Source organism: Anomalospiza imberbis, chromosome 3 (assembly GCF_031753505.1).
Source record: "Anomalospiza imberbis isolate Cuckoo-Finch-1a 21T00152 chromosome 3, ASM3175350v1, whole genome shotgun sequence".
Lineage (NCBI taxonomy): Eukaryota > Metazoa > Chordata > Aves > Passeriformes > Viduidae > Anomalospiza > Anomalospiza imberbis.
Genome location: NC_089683.1, coordinates 2,736,864 through 2,758,506, shown reverse-complemented (window position 1 = coordinate 2,758,506; position 21,643 = coordinate 2,736,864). Strand labels below are relative to the sequence as shown.

The following is a 21,643-nucleotide window of genomic DNA, read 5'->3' as shown; positions in this document are numbered from 1 at the left end:
CTGCCACGAGCTGGGCACATTTCCAAGGGGGTTTTGCTCACCTTTGGACACCAACCTGTGAGAAATTATTGGGTTTTTCCCTGATCAATCTGGTTTCCCACCAAAGCAGGCGCAAAGGGCTGGAAGTGCAGCTTCTTTGCAAAGCACAGATCTCCAATGTGGATTTATTCCTCTTGTGATTTTTAAAACATCTCCAAATGGAGCTTTTCTGTATTCCTGGTTTTCACCTGTGAAGGAGGGAATGGGCTTCATCCAGCATTCCAGCTGTTGCAACAGACACCCCTAGAAGTGTTTTTCCCATCCCTGGAAGTGTCCAAGGCCAGATTGCATGGAACTTGGAGCAGCCTGGGATAGTGGAAGTTGTCCCTGCCCATGGCAACGGGTGGGACTGGATGAGCTTTGAGGTCCCTTCCATCCCAAACCATTCTGGGATTCCCTGATGCCCAACCTCTTCCCTCCAGAAATTCCCTCTGCAAACACAGCAGCTCTGGCAGCTGATGATGGGGAGGGCTAAGATAAATTTTATCCCCCTCTTTGATGTCTGAGAGGCACAAGGAGCAGTCTGAAAGGTGTTTCCACCCCTGAAGTTCATTATTCATCATCTGCACCCCTCCAGAGTTGCCCTCCTCCATGTTTTGGGGTGTCCATCCTGAGCAAACCCCCCCAGCCACAGCTGCATGTCCTGATTTTAACCAGGATGGCAGGACCCGGGCACCATTTCACTGAATAACTCAATTCCTGTGTCTTTGTGTCTTCTCTGCCGCCCCGCTCAGCTTCCACACCACCTGCAGGAATTTCTCCCCATTCTGAGGAAGCTTTCCCCCCCCATCCACCCCATAAACCCTCTCTGAGAACCCCCCAAGCTGCTCAGCCCAGCCAGGCCAGGACCAAAGGGCAGCCACAGCCCCCTCCTGCCTTGGAGGGCAAAATCCTCAAAATCGGCCCTGTACTCGGTAATTCAACATCTCCTGGTTTTATCACCCAGTGGCCCCAAGGTCTGCTTCCTCCAGACCTTCAGCTGCTGGAGCAGGAGACTTCTATGGTTGGGATGGGACTCACAGGGCCCTTCCTGAGGCTCCGGGGGCCTGGTGGGAGAGGTTCCCAGAGGGAAGGGCACCATCCCCAAGGACACACCACCTTTGTATGACCAGCACTTGTACCTGTGACAAACACAACCCCAGCCAAAGGAGGGAAAACTCCACTCTCAACATCTCCCTTGAGTGCAACGAGCCCCAAAAGGTCTCTGGACCCAGCCCATGGCTCACATTCCAAGAAATTCCACTGCTTCAAATCCACCATCATCATGCCCACCACCTTCATCCCTTCCAGAGGGGGAGTGCACATAGAGTTGATTTTTCCCCAAACATATCCAAATTTTCTACATTGGCTTTCTTCTCAGGACACATTTTAGGTCTCAGACAAGCCCTGCACAAAAAGGACGACAGAAGAAAAGGGTCAGTGTTGAGTTATACATTTTTATTTTCTAATAGGTACAATACTAAAATAAACACAAATTAAAAAAAAGTTTTATTAAAACAAAACTGTACAAAAAAGCAGTTATACTACATTTTAATTACAGAACAGTCTACTGTCCAAAAGGCACTAATCCAGAATAGGAGATACAATGATACAGGACTCATTTGAACTATTTTAATCAATACAATAGAGCACTTGTTTCTCTGTCCATTCACATACAGAAACAAGGACTTTTGCTACAGTCATTACACATTGTTATAAATATGAGCCCTACGTAGAAAGGTGCAGTATTGCTCTCCCCCGGCCGCGGGTCGGCTCTGACAAAGACAGGGATTAAATTAAAAAAAAAAACTGGCACAAGGGGAGAGGTTGACAGTTCATTTTCACAGCAGCTGCTGCCAGGGGAAGGTGTGATGGACATTGACCCTCACCTGCATTTGGGATGGAGGCTGGACCAGTTTCCTCAAGGGGCTGTGGTGGGACTGAAGGTGAACTTCATCATCTCCTGCCCCAAGCTTCCCATCAGTTACTCCAATACATGCTGTTCTATCCAGTCTCCTTTGGCCCTCTGGTTCCCTGGGCAGTTCTCTATGATGGATAAATAATGATTCCCAACAACACCAAGGGTTTCCAGGTTTCCTACACTGTTCCTTTTCTCCTCACAGGAAGCCATCAGCACCTTGCAGATAAAGGCAGTGACTGGGAGAAGAGTTTGGAATGTTCTCAACACTCAGAGCCTTCACTGCAAGGGCATCTGGCATGAACAGATGGACCCCTCTCAAGGCTGCTCCAACCTTCCCAAAGCAAAGAGCCAAAGTACCCCAAAGCCACCAGGGGTGCAGGGGTGGATGTTCCTGAGGGCGCACAGGGAGAGTTACAATCCATCACCTCCCCAGCCTTCCTGACAGCCAAGCCCCCCAAGAGCAGCCAGCATGGGGAGCACGAGGTGCTTCCTCCATCCCCTGTGGGGTGTGACTGAGGTTCACCCCTGGGACCATCCCGGCACTTTCTTCTCCACAAGCGACTTCCCACCACGAGGATCTGCTCATCCTCCCTCCCAACCTATCCAATCCATTTTTTTCCCCCACAAATGTCAGGCTGAGGAGCAGCAGCAGACCATGGAAACATGTTTAGGGAACAACTACGTGCAACCAGAACACGAATATTCAACTTCACCACGAGGAGCAGCGACACAGCGCGCCGGGAAATGAAACATCTCGTCTTTCAGCTGAACAAGCAGCCCTTAAGATCAAGATCAGGATCTGAAGGGGATGATGATGATGGGGATGATGAGGATGATGATGAGGGGCATCACCTGACTCGTTCCCTGTGGAGGAAGGAGGTTGGACACACGGCAGGAGAGGGATACTGCACCTTTGGAACAGTGTCATACACATAAGACAAAGACAGGCATCTGGATGTTAACAAAAATAAGTAACAAAGAAATATGATTAAACAAAATCTCTTCTCACATCATCCTATACTACATCCTCCTTCTGCTTAGCAGAAAATTGTACGTACACAAAAATACAAATACACAATTTTGTAGAACAGTCTGATTTTAATATATTTATATATATTTATATTTATATGAGTGGCAGGTTAGTTCATTATATAGAGCTTTTTGCACTTTTGGCTCATATGCAACAAGGCTTTATAAATTCAGCTTTAGCTTTCATTCAGGTTTTATAGCTTCTTGAACATTTGTTTTCACATTTAAAGCAGCATCCAATTTGCAAGAGGAGTTGGTGGTGGCTACAGCAAGGATCAGGTCAAGAGGTTATTTGGGGGCGGGGGGGGAGGAGAATATACATTCCAGTGTGTATGTGAGTGAGAGTGAGAGTGTGAGTGTGCGCTAGTGCTCATGGAAAACTGACCAGAGGGTGACCACACCACTCCAGGATCCCATGGTTACCTCTTGAGGTAGGCAGGACACCTACAGCAGATGAGACACAGGGCCCAGCTGGGGCAAACCAGCAGCTGGGTGGGAGAGGCCGACGGAGCAACGGACAGGGCAGGGATGGGACACGGCTCATCTTGGGTGTCACTAATGTATCTGGTGACAGTGAAGTGACAGGAGGCAGCTGGAGCCATCCCAGCACAGCCCAGACAGGAGATGCACGGCTGGCACCCGCCCCCGGGTCGAGGTCACGGTGGGACAAAGTCGAGACACACAGAATTTGGATGTGAGGAACCTCCCCGGCCTTCGCTGGGGTTCTGCTGTTTCCGTGTGGCTCTGAGGCTGTTCCACCCTGCCCTCACTCGTGGGTTTGCAATCTGCTGTCACCAACATCCACTGCCAGTGACAACCACTTGTCACTTGCCACACTTCCAAAAGGCATCTCAGAGCAGGGCCAAGGTCCGTGTGTGCGACAGGCTCCACGAACAGTGCATTTCCATCAGGAAATGTCCTGATTTCCATCAGGACCTCAGCAATGGATTCCCACAGGATCACTGCTTCTATCAACACCCATCCACTCCCCAGAGGCTGAGTTTCTGCCCTCTGCAGAGATGTCCTCACAGCTTTCCTTGCCAACAGTCCTTTCCCAGGCCTTCCCACCTCGGATGTTGTCAGAATGAAAACATTTTGTTGCTAATGAAAAATAAAACATCTACACACGGACTGCTTTCATTTGCTGAACCCTTAAGTGGTACTAAAACTCCTTCATAGTGTTTGTTACCTCCTCTCACTGTGGTCAGAAAAAATCCTCCTTTAATGAAATATTTTAATCTATCACTGATACCTTTATTCTTTTAAACCCACATAAAATTCTCACCTTTACAAAATTATAACCACCTGCCAATAGTTAGGGTTATCTGGACAAAATGTTTAGCAGGTGCCACTATGATAAACCTAGAAATAATTAAGAATATAGGAAGAAACTGCCTTTGGGATTCAGAGGGGTTCTGGCTGCCCCATCTCTGGAAATGTTCAGGACAGGTTGGATGGGGCTTGGAGCAACCTGGGATAGTGGGAGGTGTCCCTGCCCATGGCTGGATGATTTTTAAGGTTCTTTCCAACCCAAACCATTCTGTGATTCCAAAAGAGGTGATGAAAGAAGCACATCAGCTTTTCCCACCCGTATCCGGTTTTCCAAAGGTGGATGTTTTATCACAGAGAGCTCTTTTTTATCTGCAATCCAAGAGGCAGTTTCCTACTGAATTCCATCCTCTTTGCCATCCACCCCAGATCAGAGATTGCAAACGTTTGGCTGAGGAATGAGATCCCCCCCAAAAGACTGAGAACCAAGGGAGGCAGCACAAGGAAAGAATGGGGAGTTTTTTTCCAGCCAGATTCTGCTGGGCTCTGGACTCACTGGAGGGATGTGCAGAGGGATGCAGGGAGGGCTCTTTTCTTAAGAGGGAAATGAGGTCTAATCCTATTCCTCCAGCTCACTCTGGAGTCCTGTTCCTCACTTAGGCACTTTTTAAATCGACATTAAGGAAAAAAAAACCTAAAATGAAAGAAGTAATGCACGTATCTCCCGCTTCCCGGGCTTTGGGAAGATCATAAAGACCAAGAGGACGACAGCCAAGGCAATGGGTCAGGAAAATGGTGCTCCCATGGCCACAGCTGACTTTGACTCGTCACCCTTCAACTGAACTGCTCTGAAACTAAACTGAGTTTAAATCTGGTATTCCTGGGTTTTCCTCAAGGGCACAGCCATGGTGGCACGGTGGCATCGTGTCATCCCGCAGGATCTGACTTCCAACGGGACACCAGGCTCTCCCACCCTCAACCAGCAGCACTGGTGGGAGAAGTGCTGCCCAGAACCATCCAGAACTCCAGCAGCAAAATCAGGGAGGCTTTGATGAGATTCAGAAAGACATGCCTGGAGCCAACAGCAAGGGAAAAGGGCCTTTGCCCTTTTACTGGGTGACAGAATGGGGAATCTGTCCCTCCCAAAAGACCAAACAGGGCTCTGACCCCACAGCAACCAAAAACCAGTCACCAGCTTCAGGTCAGCACAAGGCTCAGGATGACACTCAAATCACAAAGAAGCCAAAAAGGTACAGAAAATTCAGTGGATAACACCAGAAGATGGGAAGCTCAAAATCTAAACTCTGTTTTCACTATAGTTTTTCATTTGGAAACGTGACTTCAAGATTTTCCAACTATTTTCAAGCCTAAACCAACTTATGAATAATAATAATAATATTAGGCTACTCTGGCTGCAATGAGGGATCCCTAACCCTGGATAAATGAAGTGTCCAAGGGAAGCAGCAGACTCCTGGGAAGGCTGTGCAAATCCAAGCATCCTGTCCCAAACACCCACATTAAAAAGCAGGCACCCAAACCGGGAAAATCCACTGCTCCAATTAAGGTTCCAACACAAAGGGCAATCAAGGCAAAATAAATTGGAACAAAAAAGGCCAGGCTGGACAGGGCTTGGAGCAACCTGGGATAGGGGAAGGTGTTCCTGCACATGGCAGGGGGAGGAACTGGATGAGCTTTAAGGTTCCTTCCAACCCAAACCATTCCACGGTTCTATGAAAAAAACATTTCCACCATGTCCCCCTCCCATGGTCCAACCACCTGATTTCACAGAGGATTGTGCAAGTGAAGAACCTGCGTAAACTGGCTGAATTTATGAGCTGATTTTTTTTAATCGGCCAAAGTTGATAAAATTGTTCTTAATTATTTCATATATACTTCAAGTAAGTAATGGATACAGCACCATCTAAAAGGCCAAAGGAAAGGGGAATGTCTCCCAGTAAACAGATCTTCACATTAGAAAAAAGACCAAGTAATAATAATTAAAAATTATATTTAAAAATTGCCATTTCTGTGATTTTCTAATCATCCAAACTGCAAGGAGGGAAAGGAGAAGGGTCTGAGAGCTGAGAAACCCCAGAGTAGAAAGTTTGGAAGCTTCTGCCCTACACTGGATTGCTTTTTATAGGGTGGAAACAACATAAATCCCTTACTTGGAGGCTGCAAGGACAACAGCTTATGGTCAGAGCACTTCAGAACAGGCAAATCAGGTAAAATGGGATTATCGGGGTGTGAAGGAGCTTGTATGAAAGAGAAAAGGAAATTATTTCTGTGAGAAGCACTGAAATCTGGGAAAATAATGTGCCATATTCAGTACTAAGAATCAACTTCAGAGGGAAGCAAACGGCTCAGAGCAGTTGAGGAGGGCTGAGCTCAGACTCCACAGGAATTCCTTCAAGGAATGCAGGCTCCATGGAGGAAATAAGGAGACATTAGTTTAACAAGAGGGTTTGTGCTGGCTGTGGGATTTTTTGAAGCCCTCTGAAAATGGTATTTGTGAAAATCAGCTGCTGAGGCACTGCAGCCCAAAGAAATGGCTGTAGTTGATCAAATTCTATTTATGCTGAATTTTTGGGGTAATGGTACAAGATTTTTACTGTGTGGAACTGGAGCTGGGGTTAGAGACATAAGGCACAACGTGTTCTCTGATGGAAAGTTCTTGCTGCAGAGAACCCCTCCAGAACTCAAATCTCTATAAACTATTCAATATTCTGAACAAGTTCTAAAGGTAAAAGACACATTTTATCTCTTTGGAGTCACAGATTTACAATTAAGGCCAGAAGGGACCAGTGTGCCACTTACAAGGAGACCCTGAAGGTTGGGTGGCCTCCCACAATCCTGATGCCAACTCCCTATTCCATCTACATTAAAAAAAAATTAAAAAACAAAACCCAACCCTAATTGAAAATGTCTCTCTAATCTGCATCATTCTTCACAAATTTATCACATATATCCAATGGATTTATAAACATTCCCACATCTCAACAGCATTTATTTTCTCCATGACCCCAGAGAAAGAGGACTGAGACTTACAAAGCTCTAAAGAAAGAAGATTTGTGTAAGTAAAGAGCTCTGAAGGAAGGAAGTGCTGAATTGAAGTGTTTGAATTGTTCTTGTGTGCCAAGGTGGGAATGTTTGGTTAAACTGAACGGGAACTCTGCAGGGAAACCTTCCAGCACCTTCCAGGGCCTAAAAGGACTCCAGGAGAACTGGAGAGGGACTTGGGACAAGGGATGGAGGGACAGGACACAGAGAATGGCTTCCCACTGCCAGGTGGGTTGGGTGGGATGCTGGGAAGAGTTCTTGGTTGTGAGGGTGTGGCTGGGATGAAATTCCCAGAGAAGCTGTGCCTGTCCCTGGATCCCTGGAAGTGTCCCAAGGACAAACTGGACAGGGCTTGGAGCAGCCTGGGATAGTGGGAGGTGTCCCTGCCCATGGCAGGGCGTGGGATGGGATGGGATGGGATGGATTCAATGGCCCTTCCCATCCAAACCATTCCAGGATTCTCTGAACTACCACTATGAGAAAATGAACAAAAGCACAGCTCAAATTCCAGTGACAGCTCCTAAACCTCTCCAATTCTCTCATTAACAAAGATGCCAGGGGGTTTCCCCTTTTCAGGGAGCAGTTCCAGATGCTGTGCAATACCACCGTGTCTTTCCCAGTAACATCGTGAACTCCTTCACCATTCCAAACCCAAACTCATCCCACTCCATCCCACACACTAGTAGTGGAGACGCTCCTGCTGCTGTTTTCACTCCATCATTTTACCAATTGTTTTCAAGGTAAGAACAGCTTGGATGTGTCAGGGACAGTCTGTGGCATGTTGGGCTTGAAAAGTTCTGCTCACAGTGCATAAAGGAAATGGGAAACCCGGTCAGTGAGTTGATATTTGGAATTCCTGGCTCTGGTTAGCTCCTGAAGAGTATTTCCCACCCTGCCCCTACAGCCCTGTCAAAGAGACAGCAGCAACCTCATCAGCAGGCAGACTTAAAAAAAAATTCTATCCAAAGTCGAACATGCTTTGAGGAATGGAATAAATGCTTAATATTCTTAATGGAATATACTGGGTGAGAAATATTAATTAATAATTTACTTTCATTATCTCTTTGCCCTCCTTGAGCGATCTGACAGATAAACTGTGCAAGTAAAATGTATTTTTAAATCTCAAATGATGTCAAATATATCTCAGAAGGCTGAATCCAACCTCTTAATTAAAGAGGTGGGTTATTTAAGCTACATATGCCATCTTGCCATAATATGGAAGACTTTAATTAGTTAAGGAGAAGGGAGAGGAGGACGGGAAGCTGAATTGAGGCCAGTGACAGCAGCAAGTGAATATCTAAAAATATATTTTCTAAAACAGAAGTCGTTCCCATTAGCTACTATGAGTGCAGTGGTGGGAACTGTGCTCAAAGAACTGAAGTACCCACGGCCACAGGTCTGCTCTGAACTGGGATTCACACGGATTTCAGTGCAAAGAAGCTGAAAAGTAACTGGAAGATTTAAATAAGAGTCTAAGGAAGTCCCTAAATTCTCTCGAGGATTTTTTGGTGATAGGAAGCTGCTAGTTTTACTAAATTTGACTCAAGAGTCCCTCTAACAAAATGTGGAAATCTGTCTGGTAAGTGGAGAACAGCACTATGGAAAAATCTGGTCAAGAAATTTAAGGGCAAAAATGGAGAACAGGCTCTGCAGTGCTCAGTGGGTAACAGATACTCACAAAAACAGACTTAAAAGGCACAGAACACCCTATGGCAGATGCTTTTGGAGAATCTAGCAACAGATCAGGAGAAAATTGTGTTATTTTGGGTCACCATCAGATATCCTGGGTGAATGGCAAGGATGGTATCCAGCCAGCTCTCCTGTGGGGGGTATTTGAGATTTTTTTTTGAAGGAAAAACGGGGATTAGCTCCTGTCACTACACTGTGTTAGCTGAGAGAGCAGAGCTGGAGGAGAACACGGCAACAAGTGCTCATAAGGCTTCCAAACAGGAAATGGGAATTTAGAGTGGCACCCAAGAGCGGGGGACATTCCCTGCTCCAAGAAACCCTCCACCGGCAGAGAGGTGAAAACTCGGGATGAGTCCTGTGGAGTTCATAGCTCATCCTCTTCATCTCTTTACATCCAAAATGAGCCAGAAGAGCTAAAGCAGGCCCTGGGCAATCTGTACCCAGGCTGTCACACAACCTAATGTCCTCTTTGTCTCCCCAGCTCACTGGGAGTGACACACACGTGGTGCAGGGAACACAGAATCAGGAGGAGCAGCTTTGCATAGAAAACTGAGCTGGGTTCAGTCCCTGCTGTTGTAAGTCACCATTCACTGAGGTCATTATTTAAGTTTACAGAGGAGCTGTGTTCCAAGTGTCACTAATAACACTGGTATTAAAAGAGAATTAGGGGGCGGGAGATCTTCTGTTTTCAATCACAGAAAAGACAGAAATCCTTTTAATCACGGCCATGCCAATCCCCGCAGTTCTAAAGCTGCTAATTACCCGTCAGGGACACCCAGCCATTGAAAAGAGCTGCCATCACTGCGACTGCCATACTCCCATGCATTTATCCTGCCCATCCCAATTACCCTGGCTGCAGCCTGAAAGCATTCAGCACAAGTGTGCTGGGTGTTTTGATCAGCAGAACACACCCGCTGCCATTGAGCAGAGAGGGAATAAATGGCAGAGGGAGGCTTCTGCCAAGGCAGCTGAGGGAGAGATGCTCTGCACATACAGAAACATCAAAGGCCCATCACCAGCCCTCTCCAGCTCAATGGCTTCAGTTCATTCCTGCTTGAGCTCTTGGCTGGAGCACTCCAGACCTCCCTGAAAGAATGGGAAAGAGCTCCACACTGCACCCATCAAGCCCATTGGTTCTTTTGCTGCATCAGCCTGATCAAAAGGGTCATTTAAAATGTTTTGTGAATTTTCCCCCGTGTTTCAAATGGCAAATTACTTTCTAGCTCCGTGGCAGTTGTGGCTGTTCCATCCCTGGAAGTGTCCAGGGCCAGGATGGACACTGGGGCTTGGAGCAACCTGGGAGAGTGGAAGGTGTCCCTGGCAATGGCATGGGTGGGACTGGATGCTCTTTAAAATCCCTTCCCACTCAACCCATTCCACAATTCTCTGATATAAACTACACAAAGCAAACAATTCCAGGCTATTTTTAAGTGACAAAACCTAAGGCCAAGGATGGCAACAAACTCTTCAGTAAAAGAGTTAAATTTTTCTCCCTCTGCCTCACTGCTGCCACTGAGATAAACTTCCATTGGTTTGATTTGATTTACGTTTGTTGGACAAAAACCAACATCAAATCACTGTCACCTTACTGACAGTCCTCAAAACACTCAACCACGCTCCTCTAGTTGTAATACATTTCTCACAAAGGAAGAAAAGATAATTTCAGTGTATTTTAAATTTGGATTTGTAGCTGCCATCTCTAGAATGCCTCTGGTTTTCATGAATGTGCAATGTCTTTAGTCAGACAGTTTAAACCCGATACATTTGACAGCAGAAAGAGAGGCTGAAATGAAGGTTTTAGGGCTGTACCAAATCCCTTTTGGCCAATAACTGATCCAATATCCTGAGTAAATATCCCAGCTGCTCAAAAGCCCAAGGGGGAATGTTTCAGGCTGAAATATCTCTGCAACTCTTCTTGGGAACTGCAAGGTATTTTTTTGGTCAGGCCATCAACCTTCCCTTCCAAGGAATCACAGTGAAAACTCCACAAAACTCCATTAAAGTAGCTGGGATCAGGATCCAATCCCTGACTGCTGCTACAAACACACAAAATCCATGTAAGGAACATGGATTAAGATCACTGACATGCAACACAATTTTAAGACCAATTCTGCCAACAAAGACTCCTGCCAAATGCCAAAAGCTGCACCAAACCAAAGATTATTGCCTATAAGCTTAAGACTTTGATCAAAATAACATTATCAAGTTAAATAACTTCAAAGAGTGCAAGAGCTACTTGAGTGAGAAAACTCAGATAAAATAAGAGCAAAATTTTGACAAAACCCCCTAAAAATTGCTGGTAATTTCACAATGAGTTTGAAAGAAGCTGATGAGCACTGGGAAGTGGGGGCTGCACCATGATGGAGCTGGAGTGGGAGGAGGAACATTATTATAAATATTAATTAAAATGAGCAGGGGTAAATTAAAAAGAGTAGGGGAGGGGCTGGAAACCATCCCCAACTGAATACTCACAGCTCAGGATTACAGGCAGGGTCGCACAGTGAATTTAGTAATTTCCAAGGAAAATGTGACTGACTCCAGCTTTGGATTCCCGTTAGGATCACATATAGGGAACCAACATCCTGCATCAAGGCAGCAATTTTGAGTTTGGAAAATTCTTACACCAATTTTAGTGGGTTTATCTGGATGAAAAATAAAACCTATTTCAACTATCACATTGCTTCTCCTGAAAGTGGCCAACAGCATAAAGAAAGGGGGGATCCAAGTGAGCATAATCTGACTTTTTCCCAATCAAACCCTTTCAGCTCCTAATAATCACCAATCTGTGATTTACTGACCCAAAATTTCTGGCTTACCACAGTAGTTACCAGTGGTCTAGAGTTAATCCCAATTTTTCCTGAAATAGGTTCAGCTATGTGGAGTTTCTCCCTTGCACTCACAGCAGCATGACAAAGATAAATCTTCACAAATGAAGGCAAAAACTGATCTACAAATCACAAATGTTACAAAAACATGAAAAACTTACCAGTCTGATGTTAGGCAATGAAACAAACAGAGTAAGTCAAATTTCCCTGAAGAACTGTGTAAACAGAGCAAATAATTAATGAAATCTCTAACTTATGGCTTGATTGGAGCCTGGAGCCAGACCCTGCAAATAAAGCTCCTCTCTATTAGTAAACTAGAAAAGATAATATTTATGATCAGCAAAACAGAAAAAAAACCTTAACAAATTAACAGAATTTCTTTAAACAAGTCAACATGTACAAATCAGAACTAGGGAACACCTCAGCCTGAGCAGGTCTGCACAGAATCAGAGAATAATTTACGTCAGAAAAGACCTCTGGAGGTCTCTAATCCAACCCTGTCCATGCAGTTGAATTTTGAGTATCCCTAAGGATGGGAATTTCACTGACTTTCTGGGTCATTTCTACCACTGAGCATGAAAATACTTCTATTTATATTCATCTGGGATTTTCCTTCATGCAACTCCAGCCCTCTGCCCCTCAGGGTTTTTGCTGGGCACCTCTGAGAAGAGCCTGGCTTTCTCTTCTCTGGAATCACAGAATATCCTGAGTTGGAAGGGATCCACAAGGATCATCAAAGTCCAACTCCTGATCCTGCACTGGACCCCCAAGTTAAAACTGATTTATTAAGACAGTTAAAACGCAAAATTTGGGATGTCCCCAGAGCCAGTCTGGACAATCCCAGCTCCTACAATCTCCCACTGTGTGGATGTACTCCAACCCTCCCATCTGTCCCCTCCTGCCCACACAATGGCCCCACAAATGATGGACAGAGGGGTCTAAATCCTTTCCATGACCTCCTGAAGGCTCTTAATTGGACTCCTTAATTGCTGCAAGGGTGCACTGCAGGCTCACATCCAGCACAGGACTTCACTATGACCACACGTGTCTCCTACAGAGTATTCAGAAGATCAACAGAAAACAAATCTGCTGATTTTTATCAACTCGTAAGGCTTTTGCAAATGTTTGGGATCTCATACTTCAGGAAAAATGGTGGGGGAACTAAAGAAAAACCCAACACCAAAACAATCCAGAAAAGAAGTGGAGGTAGAAATTGTTGTTTTAAGAAGACGGTCAGAGACAACAACTCAAGTAAAAGGACGTTATGAGGGACAAAATACCAGCCAGAACTCACTCCACAAAGGTAAAAGCAATCTGTGACCATCACAGATGAGGAGCTTCTTAAATTAACTTCTTCTCTGTTCACAGAACAAAAAGGTAGCTCGGATGTGCCACCAGAGCCACTTCAAGGGAACCCCCCCGAGAACAAACTGCAGTGACTCCAGCCTGGCTACAACTAACTGCCACTCCATTGCAGTGCTACCAAAATGAGGCTTCATTTCCAAGGCAGCCCACACACAGAAAGACAAAGACAACTCCCATATTGTGGAAAAACCCCCAAAATAAAGAATTCCAGGATTCCTGAATTCCAGGACTCACCCTCCACCGATTCTTTCACTTACTCCAGATCACATTCGCTGGTCTGGGTACCATCACATCAGCACCTGTCCCATTACAGATAATTCACCTCAAACCAAAAAGGGATTGACCAGCTGCAAATGGCTCCTTATGAACTTCCAGAATGAAGGCAACAACCTGCCAGGAGTACCCTGGGGACAGCTGAGGTGCCACTCCTTCCTCATACCTCCCGATGCCCAAAGAGAAGCCAGAACAGACACACCCCAAACACTGACCCCACGGAACCAAGGGGTTGATTCCCCAGATATGTGATATTTTCTCTGCTAAGATGATGATGTGGGAAGGTAAAAACTGGGTATTTACAGCGCAGGAACATCTGCCAATCTCCAGCTGCTCACAAGGGGTTTTTTACCTGTTTAACCTTCAGAGAAGATACTGATGTGGGATGTCAGCAGCTTCCTGACAGTGACAAGTAGAATTAAGGCCAGATTATTGTACATTAGATGGTACAGACACACAATTTCAGTGGTGTTACTTTGATCCTACATCACATGAACCTGTAATCAGGATACTAAGTTCTAATACTATTTTTATTCGTCCCTGTTGCTTTAAAAAGGCAAAGCCTCAAACAATGCCTATTTTTTTTTTTAGAGATACTATAGTAAGCAATAAGCAATATTTCTTTTAAAATTGCAGCTGTCCAACAGTTTGAGTCTGTTCTTTTTAAAATGAAACAGCCAGAACAAATGGTGGTGGCAAGCCCAGTGTAAAGAGGTCATCGATTATTAAAATCTCCTTACTATAAATCGTGGATGTTGCTTGTCAGCTCAGTGTGTGACTGTGGAATGAATAAGTAGGTAAAATTCCACTAAGGCTCGAGTTTGCTCGATCATTCTGCTGTGCAAAAATAGAAATAAAAGCTCTCCCCATCCTTTCACTCCTAAGTACCAAAACATTCATACAGGCAGTAAGAATATAACTGCAGTGGTGCAATGGTCACTGATCCAAGTCCTGCCTTTCCTGAGTCTGCCCTGATGCTACTCATGAATTTGCCTACTCAAGAAATGCAGTAGAACAGGAAAAAAAAAGACGGCTTCATTCTGCTCCAGTGATCTGTATCTAAGGAAAGCACATAAATTCTCCAATGAAATCTGTACGTGGAAGGCGAGGCCAAGCCCTACCTATAGATCTTCCAAGGGACAAAGAGGCGGCACGGCAGTGCTCTCTGGGAGCACAGGATCTCCTCGGCACGTGGGGGAGCAGTTTGCTCCATATGGACAGAGCTCAGCCTGGCTCAAAACCTGCTGAGGAGCCACACTGGAGAGGTCATGAAGCTCTCTGAGGGTTAAGAGGGAGGAAGGGATGAGAACAAGGTGAGCAACAGGAACTTCCCTTCGCTCCACCTCGGAAGTGGAGGGGAGCAAAGGGAAACCCATCCTTGAGCTGTTTTCCCCTCTTTAAGCTATTCCCACACGAACTGGGAAGATAAAGCGGAATGTGGAGGAAACGCTATGCAAACTTTTATATATGTGTCTCTATACAAAAATTTCCGTAGGTTTTTAATTTGTTCTCTGTTAATGTAACACAGCCCTGCCCGTCTCTAACGCTTCTCGTGCTGTTTCCATCAAAACGTTTCCTCTTACCGGCAGCAACATATCATTTTATCAGGATGCCAGGAGATCATTTCCACACAATGCTAGCAGATGTAATTTTCTTAGATGCACACACAGTTCATCATTTAGATACTAGATGACAAGGTGATCGCAGGGTGACTCTGTAATGCAAGTTTGCTGTTTGGTATTTGGAATTCTCAAATGATAAAAAAAAGACTTATCAAATATAAATATCTTTAAGAAAAAAGTAACAAAAGTGCTACATATGATCAAGGAAAACAATTCCATTAGTTCCTGCTACTTAGAGTAGGTTTGCTTTACAAATATTACCACATCCATTATCAGTATGGCTTCCAATTATTAATTAAATTGCTCGTAGCAGTATAGCTTTCTCACACCTTAACAGAGTAAAGAGAACACAAAACATTCACACCCCATTTCTCAGGTAAGAGATCCTCCTGCCTTCAAACAAACAAAAAAAGTTCGTATTTAGGAGAATATTTATGCTCTGATGGTTATCTAGCAACGGTCAGATGTCGAATTCTCCAGTAACCTTTCAGGCTAGTCAGGACGTAGGCATTACTTACACAGGCGTGTAAAAATCCACTCACCCATTTTAGGACCTTAACAACCTTCCTGGAAAACATTGCTTTCGAAAGTGGCAAAGTAGAGAGGGGAGTAGAGTGGGGACAGAAAAGGTGAGAGAGGAGGAATTAAAGGTGAAATTGTTAATGACGGATGGGTAAGAGTCTAGACCTCTTCTGAGCAGGCACTGCCAGCCATGCCAAGAACGAGCAGTGGTTCTGAGAAGTGGACTGCTGTCCATTAGACATTCAGCTCATTTTTCATTTGATCCCAGGCTGGGCTTCAACCATGGTCGCAGAGGCAGAAGGCAGCACTTCTCCACTAAGCCACGCAGCTTGTGAGAGTAGAGGATGTCTGTGTTGAATATGTGAGCATCAACTGAAATGTGGGAATGTGTTTCCAATGGACATTCTCGGCACAGCACCCGAAAGTAAACGGAGTCACTGTATGACCAGTGAGGCACGGCTTATTGCAGCTGGAAATCATTTATTCCCACGCTGGAGTGGGGTTTCTAAGTGTTCTTTTTACTCTCTGTTGATACTCCCAGTCTGGTGTCCATCGACCCTGTGCCACTACCTCAGCTTGCATCCTTTCAGTCTCAGGGCAGGGAAAGCGTACGGACTATCGGTTTTAACACCATCTCTAAGGTTATCCAAGATTTTAAGTGTAGCCTAAGACTTGTAATTGAGGGCTCTCTAAAATACCTGGAAGCACTTTGAATGCTAAGACAGAGCAGCAAGATTTTTTTTTTCTTTTTTTTTTTCTTTTTTTTTTTTTTTTTTTTTTTTTTTTTGATTTTACCTTTCTAGCCACTGGGGGCCGGGAGAGGGAGGTTGATTGGTTGATTGATTATTTATTGGGAATTAATACTGAGAGAGTATATGCAAAGGCTGAGGGCACCATGCCATCTTCACAGAACAAGACCCTAACAGCTAACTGACGTACAAGAAACTGCAAAGTTATACTGTAAGAACACATATTAAGGACCGAGGAAAGTCTGCTAAGGTGCTACGTCTAAAACTAAGTTACTTCTTGCTTTGACCCTCCCCTTTCTTGGCATCAGTCGTCGTCCAGAGCCTCTGTCTTGATCTCGTTGGCTCCTTGCCGGGCCAGAGCCAGGATGGTGTGGTTGACTGCTGCCATCTCCACGGCTAAGGAAATGGGGTCTTGGTGGTCACTATGGCTAGTGCTGTCATCCTGGGAACCATGTGGGAAGGAGCAGAGAGAAGCAGGGTTATTCCACAAGCCCAAAACAACAGTGGAGAAAACAAATGCGCCGAGTGATTGTGGGGGGACAGAGCAGGGTCACAACGTGGGTTTAGGACTGGTTTAGGACTGGTTTCCCTCACTGTGCAGACAAAACAAGGCAGGGAGTGGAGGAAAATATTGAATTATAAAGACAGAAGCGATACACGAGGTTAAGTAGTCAGGAAAGTAAATTAAGACAGGAATCACTGGGCATGGCACAGGTCCATGCTTGTAGTTGGAATATACAGTTCTGATCATCCCTGGCCATGGCTGGGGGTGGATGAGATGAACTTTAGGGTCCCTTCCAACCCAAACCATTGTGTGGGTTCTCTGATTCTATTTGATCCTCATGAGAAGAAGCTAAACAGAATCAAGTCTTCCAGTCTGGGGAAGAAACGGCTGATAGCTGATATGATAAATGTTTATTACAAATAATTGGAAAATAAGAGGACAATTGTCCATGGTTTTTATGATCTAATAATCAAAGACACTTGATGGAATGACAATGTGATCCAAGGCAGCAGTGGGAAGCACTGCTCACTTTGCATAGTTCAGTTCAGGATCCACTGATTTTTACATCAGACAAAAGGAAAAACGGCTTTAAAAGGTGTGTGTTTGACAAATCCAGGGAAAATTAGTCTGCTAGAAATTATGGAAACCCAGGAAGCCTCTTAAAACTACTGACTTCCAGAAGCTGGAAGCTACTAGAATGAAATCATTCTATATACAGTAGTGAGGTACTTTTTCTTTAACTGCGACTATTGACCAGAACCATGACACAAACTGAGCCTAGCCCTTGGTCCAAGTCAGCATCCTGTGAAAACACTGAATTCACACAGATACAGGGGAAAAGATGTTGGAAAACTCTACGAATGCTAAGAAAACCAGTGACTGAAGGGGACTGGAACCACTATAAATTAAATAGGGAATTTGGGGAAAAATGATGGTGCTTTCCCCTCTTTAAAACAGGGCACTAATAGTTATCCCCCTGTGATCTTGGATTTTTAAATTATTACCATTTACAGAAAGGAAATGATAAACATTTATCAGTCTCCCAACAGCCTTCAAGTGATGAACTTGTGTGATTTAAAATTTAAAACATGCATAGAGCATTTTTAAATTGAGATGATGGGTGACAAATGTTGAGGAGGACCAAAAAAAAAACAAAAAAAAAAAAAAGCCAGGATTTGGTAAAATCTGAGGTTATTTAGAAGGATTCATTCATTTATATATAACAAGGGTCTGGTAAATTTTAGGGCCTCTCAGAAACCTTTGTCATGGTACAAATACAGAGCCCTAAAATCTGGGGTTTTAGGAACTTTGTTAGTATAACAAAATTCGCACTTTTAAGATAAATTTTGTGTTTTAACGTTTATTAGAGTTTAAATGTTTCTGTGGAATACAGAATTTCTGGGTTTAACAGCTAAGGGATGTTAAATGGTAATCAGGAGAACCTGCCATTTAATCTGCTTTGCTGCTAATGACACCTCATAGATTACTGAGAAATGTCATTTCTAAGGCCTCTAAACAAAGATCTTTAAATTATAATAACCAATTTATTCCTCTTTTCAAAGTATGCTGGTTAATGAACAGAAGAAAAACATAGTTCAGGAGTCTACATCATGCTCCACCTCAGTATTCCAGTCCTGTCTGTCTGACAGGGAATTTTCTGGGCTTGGCAGTGGTTTCTAAGTATTTCATAGCAGTCACAGAGCAGCTTCTCATCAATGAGAGCCAGAAAAGTTGGTCCCACCAAATCTGCTGGTGCTGACCTCTAAAAAGGGTCTCAATCCCCATCAGGAGCAGAGCAGCTGGGGATGCCTCTGCCAGGGATCTGCTGCACTGGGCCAGAGCCAAATGTGCCAGGGACTCATTCCAGGACACTCAGCTGCTGTTCCACTCCACCAGCAGCCTTTGGAGAGGGAGAACTCCCAGCTCCTCCCAAAAGAGGCAGGGAAAAGCGATCCAACCCAGCTGTGGGGTAGCACAGAAATATCTCCTCTCAAAAGCTGGGAGTGAACTGGTCGAGTCACTGGTGCCAAGCACACACAGCCCTGGGGGTTTGGCCAACACTGGGAAAATTGGGAAGGGGATGCAATACCTGTCAGGAAGGTGCGTGAAGGAAGGGTCACCAACTTTAGGGTAGGTGAGGGCTCAGAGTGTGGGAAGGGCTATTCTTTTGCTAGAGAATTTAGAAAAGAAGTTGCTGTCAAGGGTTAAAAATAACCAAGAAAAAGAGAGAACAGGCAAGAATTAAAATGCAAAAACTAACAAACAACAACAAAAAAAGACAGATAACATGTAAACAATCCAAATAGTGGCACACTCTTGTAGAACAATATGGAATGGGCCAATTAAAGGTCAGAGTTTAGTAAAACAAATCCTTTCCCCCCACCCTTCACCCTTTGTCTGTCAGTGTCTGAGGGATGAAGCTCCTGAAAGGCTCTCCCGCAGAACAGAGGGAGCTCAGGAACTTCCAGGAGGATGCTCAGTGCTCAGAATCCTGCTGGGAAAGGCTGGCACAAGGAATTCTGCAGGGTCCTGGGCAAGGCTCTCTCCTGCTCATGTCTGGGGCTGGGTCAGCAGCTTACAGCAGGGGCGGCCCTGGCTAGAACAGGGCCTTTCTTGCAGAAGGAAATCAGAGGTGCAAGAGGTGCCCAGATTTTCAGGGATAATTGCTGGTGCCTGACACACCATGGACTGTGAAAGACCTGTCCATCCTCTCCTGAGAGAGGGGACTCAGAGTGCTGGGGAGGGAGAGCATGGGGATGGCGGGGCTGTGGCTGAGGTGAGGCTCTCCTGCCGTGTCTCAGACAATGTGTGTGGTGTGAGGGGTGTAACTTGCTTGTTTGGAGCAGATCCTCCTGTCTTCTTCTACCTTCTCTGCTTCTCTGCCTCCCTCGGAACATCGTCCCTCCTCCTCCCCGTTGCGTACTTGCCAAGTGTCCTGTTGTGAGGCAACAAATCCATGTGGGTGAATACTGGATTCTCACCCTTTCCCCATCACAGTGACACAAAAGCCAAACAAAACAGGATTTTCAAGAGGCAAAAGGGCCTTTTTAGGTGTTTGAGTTCTCCCTGTTTGGGCCATGAGGCTCCAGTGCTCACCTGCTCTGAGTAGTCGTTGCCGTCCACGTCGTCGCTGTTGGAGTGACCTCCTGGACTCTGTACATCTATTCCATGGCTCTCCAGGATTGCTGCTTCTTCGAAAAAAGCAAATGGATCCCTCATTTATCTGATGCATTGGAGAAGTTACAGTAACTCGGGTTTTTTTTCCTTTTTGTGGAAGTTAGAATAACTGGAGGAACAGGGCTGGCTCCTAGCACCTTCCTCTTCACTCTCCAGCCTTTGGGGAGGCAGCACAGGTACTAACACTGGTTTGCCTGAAATCTTCCCCTGCCAACTACCAGACCTGTCTGGGAGTAAAAATCCCTGTCTTCCAGCAGTCCTAACAGAAATCAGTGTCATTTCTAAGGCACTGGGGTGGCAAAGGCATTCCCTGTAAATCTTCCCCTACAGTTTGGACTGGCAGAACTCAGGGGGTGGGGAGTGTCTGAAAATAGATGGGTGAAATTTCTGAAAGCACTTCAGGGATTTGAAAACACAACAATCCATCTTCCAGTAGGATCCATATATCTAAAGCTCTCCTTGATTCTTTTTGATCTCTTTCCAAATCTCCTCCCCAAACACGAAACTCCACCCACCTTGGACTGAGTTTGCTTTATTCCCCCATCCCTTTGAGAAGCCATTTTTACTTGCAGAAAAATAAATTTAGTTAAACTTCGGGAACATGCTAAATAATGTAATAGGAGCTTTTTTTTCTTATTCAGAAATAAGGCAAAATAGTGGAACATTTGAAATAATTAAAAATACTGGAAATAAGCAGATATGGATGCCTGTTCACCCATGTCCTGCTAAAGTAATTCTGCATAATATCTAAGTAAGGGCATCAAACTTTTTATGAAAGACAGGAGTTTGTTGAATCCAAGCCACTGAGGTGATTTATTCTCCTTAGAACATCTTATCCACATCAGAGGGTCTCCTTCCTACAAGTTCAGAGTCACTTTGGATTTCCTTACAATTTAGCTAAGAATCCACAGGGTTAACTCTGAAGTGATTTTTGTTTTTTCCTGATCATCAACAAAAAATGTGGCTTTTTTCCAGCCTCTTGTCCCTGGGCAAAACCTTGGAAAGCTGTCAGGGGCAGAGTATAACCAGGATAAAAACCACACTAAGTTTGTGAACCACCCAACATCTCTATCTCCTTTATTTACAATTTTGAGGTTTCATTTTAGATTTGAGTTTGGATACTCAAAGGAGGGAAATGCAACTCTCCTTCCACCTATTAAATTCTCACTTTGCTTTTTTAAGCTGATCTTCCAGTAAAACTTTGTAACTGCATCACTTTTCCTGCACTGATGACAGAATTCTACGAATTACACATATTTTCACAAAAAATCTGGAACAGCAAGAGACTCATTTTCATAATTCCTCCACATTTCTCCCGAGGCTGTCAGCACCTCTGGTGTTTTCACTAATTTATTCTTATGTAATTGCCACCTCTCCTGAGCAAACCCCAAGCCTTGCAGGCAGGCTCTGTGATACATTACCGATATTGGCTCTTCTCTTGATCTCCTTCCTCCTGTTGGCAAACCAGTTGTACACTTTGAGGGAGGTAACTCTCTCCAAATCCGACAACTTTTTTCCTAGGAAAGCAACGGAGGGAAAAAATAATAGTTCAGTGGTGTTACTCACTGGGTTCCAGAGAAGCTGTGGCTGCCACATCCCTGGCAAGTGTCCAAGAACAG

The 21,643-nt window shown here is 44.7% G+C and overlaps 1 protein-coding gene and 1 long non-coding RNA gene across 10 annotated transcripts in view; both read right to left on the bottom strand.

The window, feature by feature from the left end:
- Positions 1-1,455: 1,455 nt before the first annotated feature.
- LOC137470114 (uncharacterized) overlaps positions 1,456-21,643 on the bottom strand; it is a 96,071-nt gene continuing 75,883 nt past the window's right edge. The window contains exon 2 of the long non-coding RNA XR_010996879.1: positions 1,456-7,472. This is a non-coding gene — a long non-coding RNA (uncharacterized lncRNA). The remainder of the gene's footprint in view (positions 7,473-21,643) is intronic.
- HMBOX1 (homeobox containing 1) overlaps positions 15,220-21,643 on the bottom strand; it is a 104,597-nt gene continuing 98,173 nt past the window's right edge. For 4 of the 9 annotated variants that reach the window (XM_068183149.1, XM_068183150.1, XM_068183144.1 and 1 more), the window contains 4 exons: positions 21,446-21,541; positions 19,944-20,038; positions 19,681-19,782; positions 15,220-16,784 (listed from right to left, as the gene is read on the bottom strand). In XM_068183149.1, the coding sequence (XP_068039250.1) occupies positions 16,647-16,784; positions 19,681-19,782; positions 19,944-20,038; positions 21,446-21,541 (431 nt within the window). In that variant the 3' untranslated portion in view covers positions 15,220-16,646. The remainder of the gene's footprint in view (positions 16,785-19,680; positions 19,783-19,943; positions 20,039-21,445; positions 21,542-21,643) is intronic. The other 5 variants (XM_068183147.1, XM_068183152.1, XM_068183146.1 and 2 more) reach the window with 5 other exon arrangements.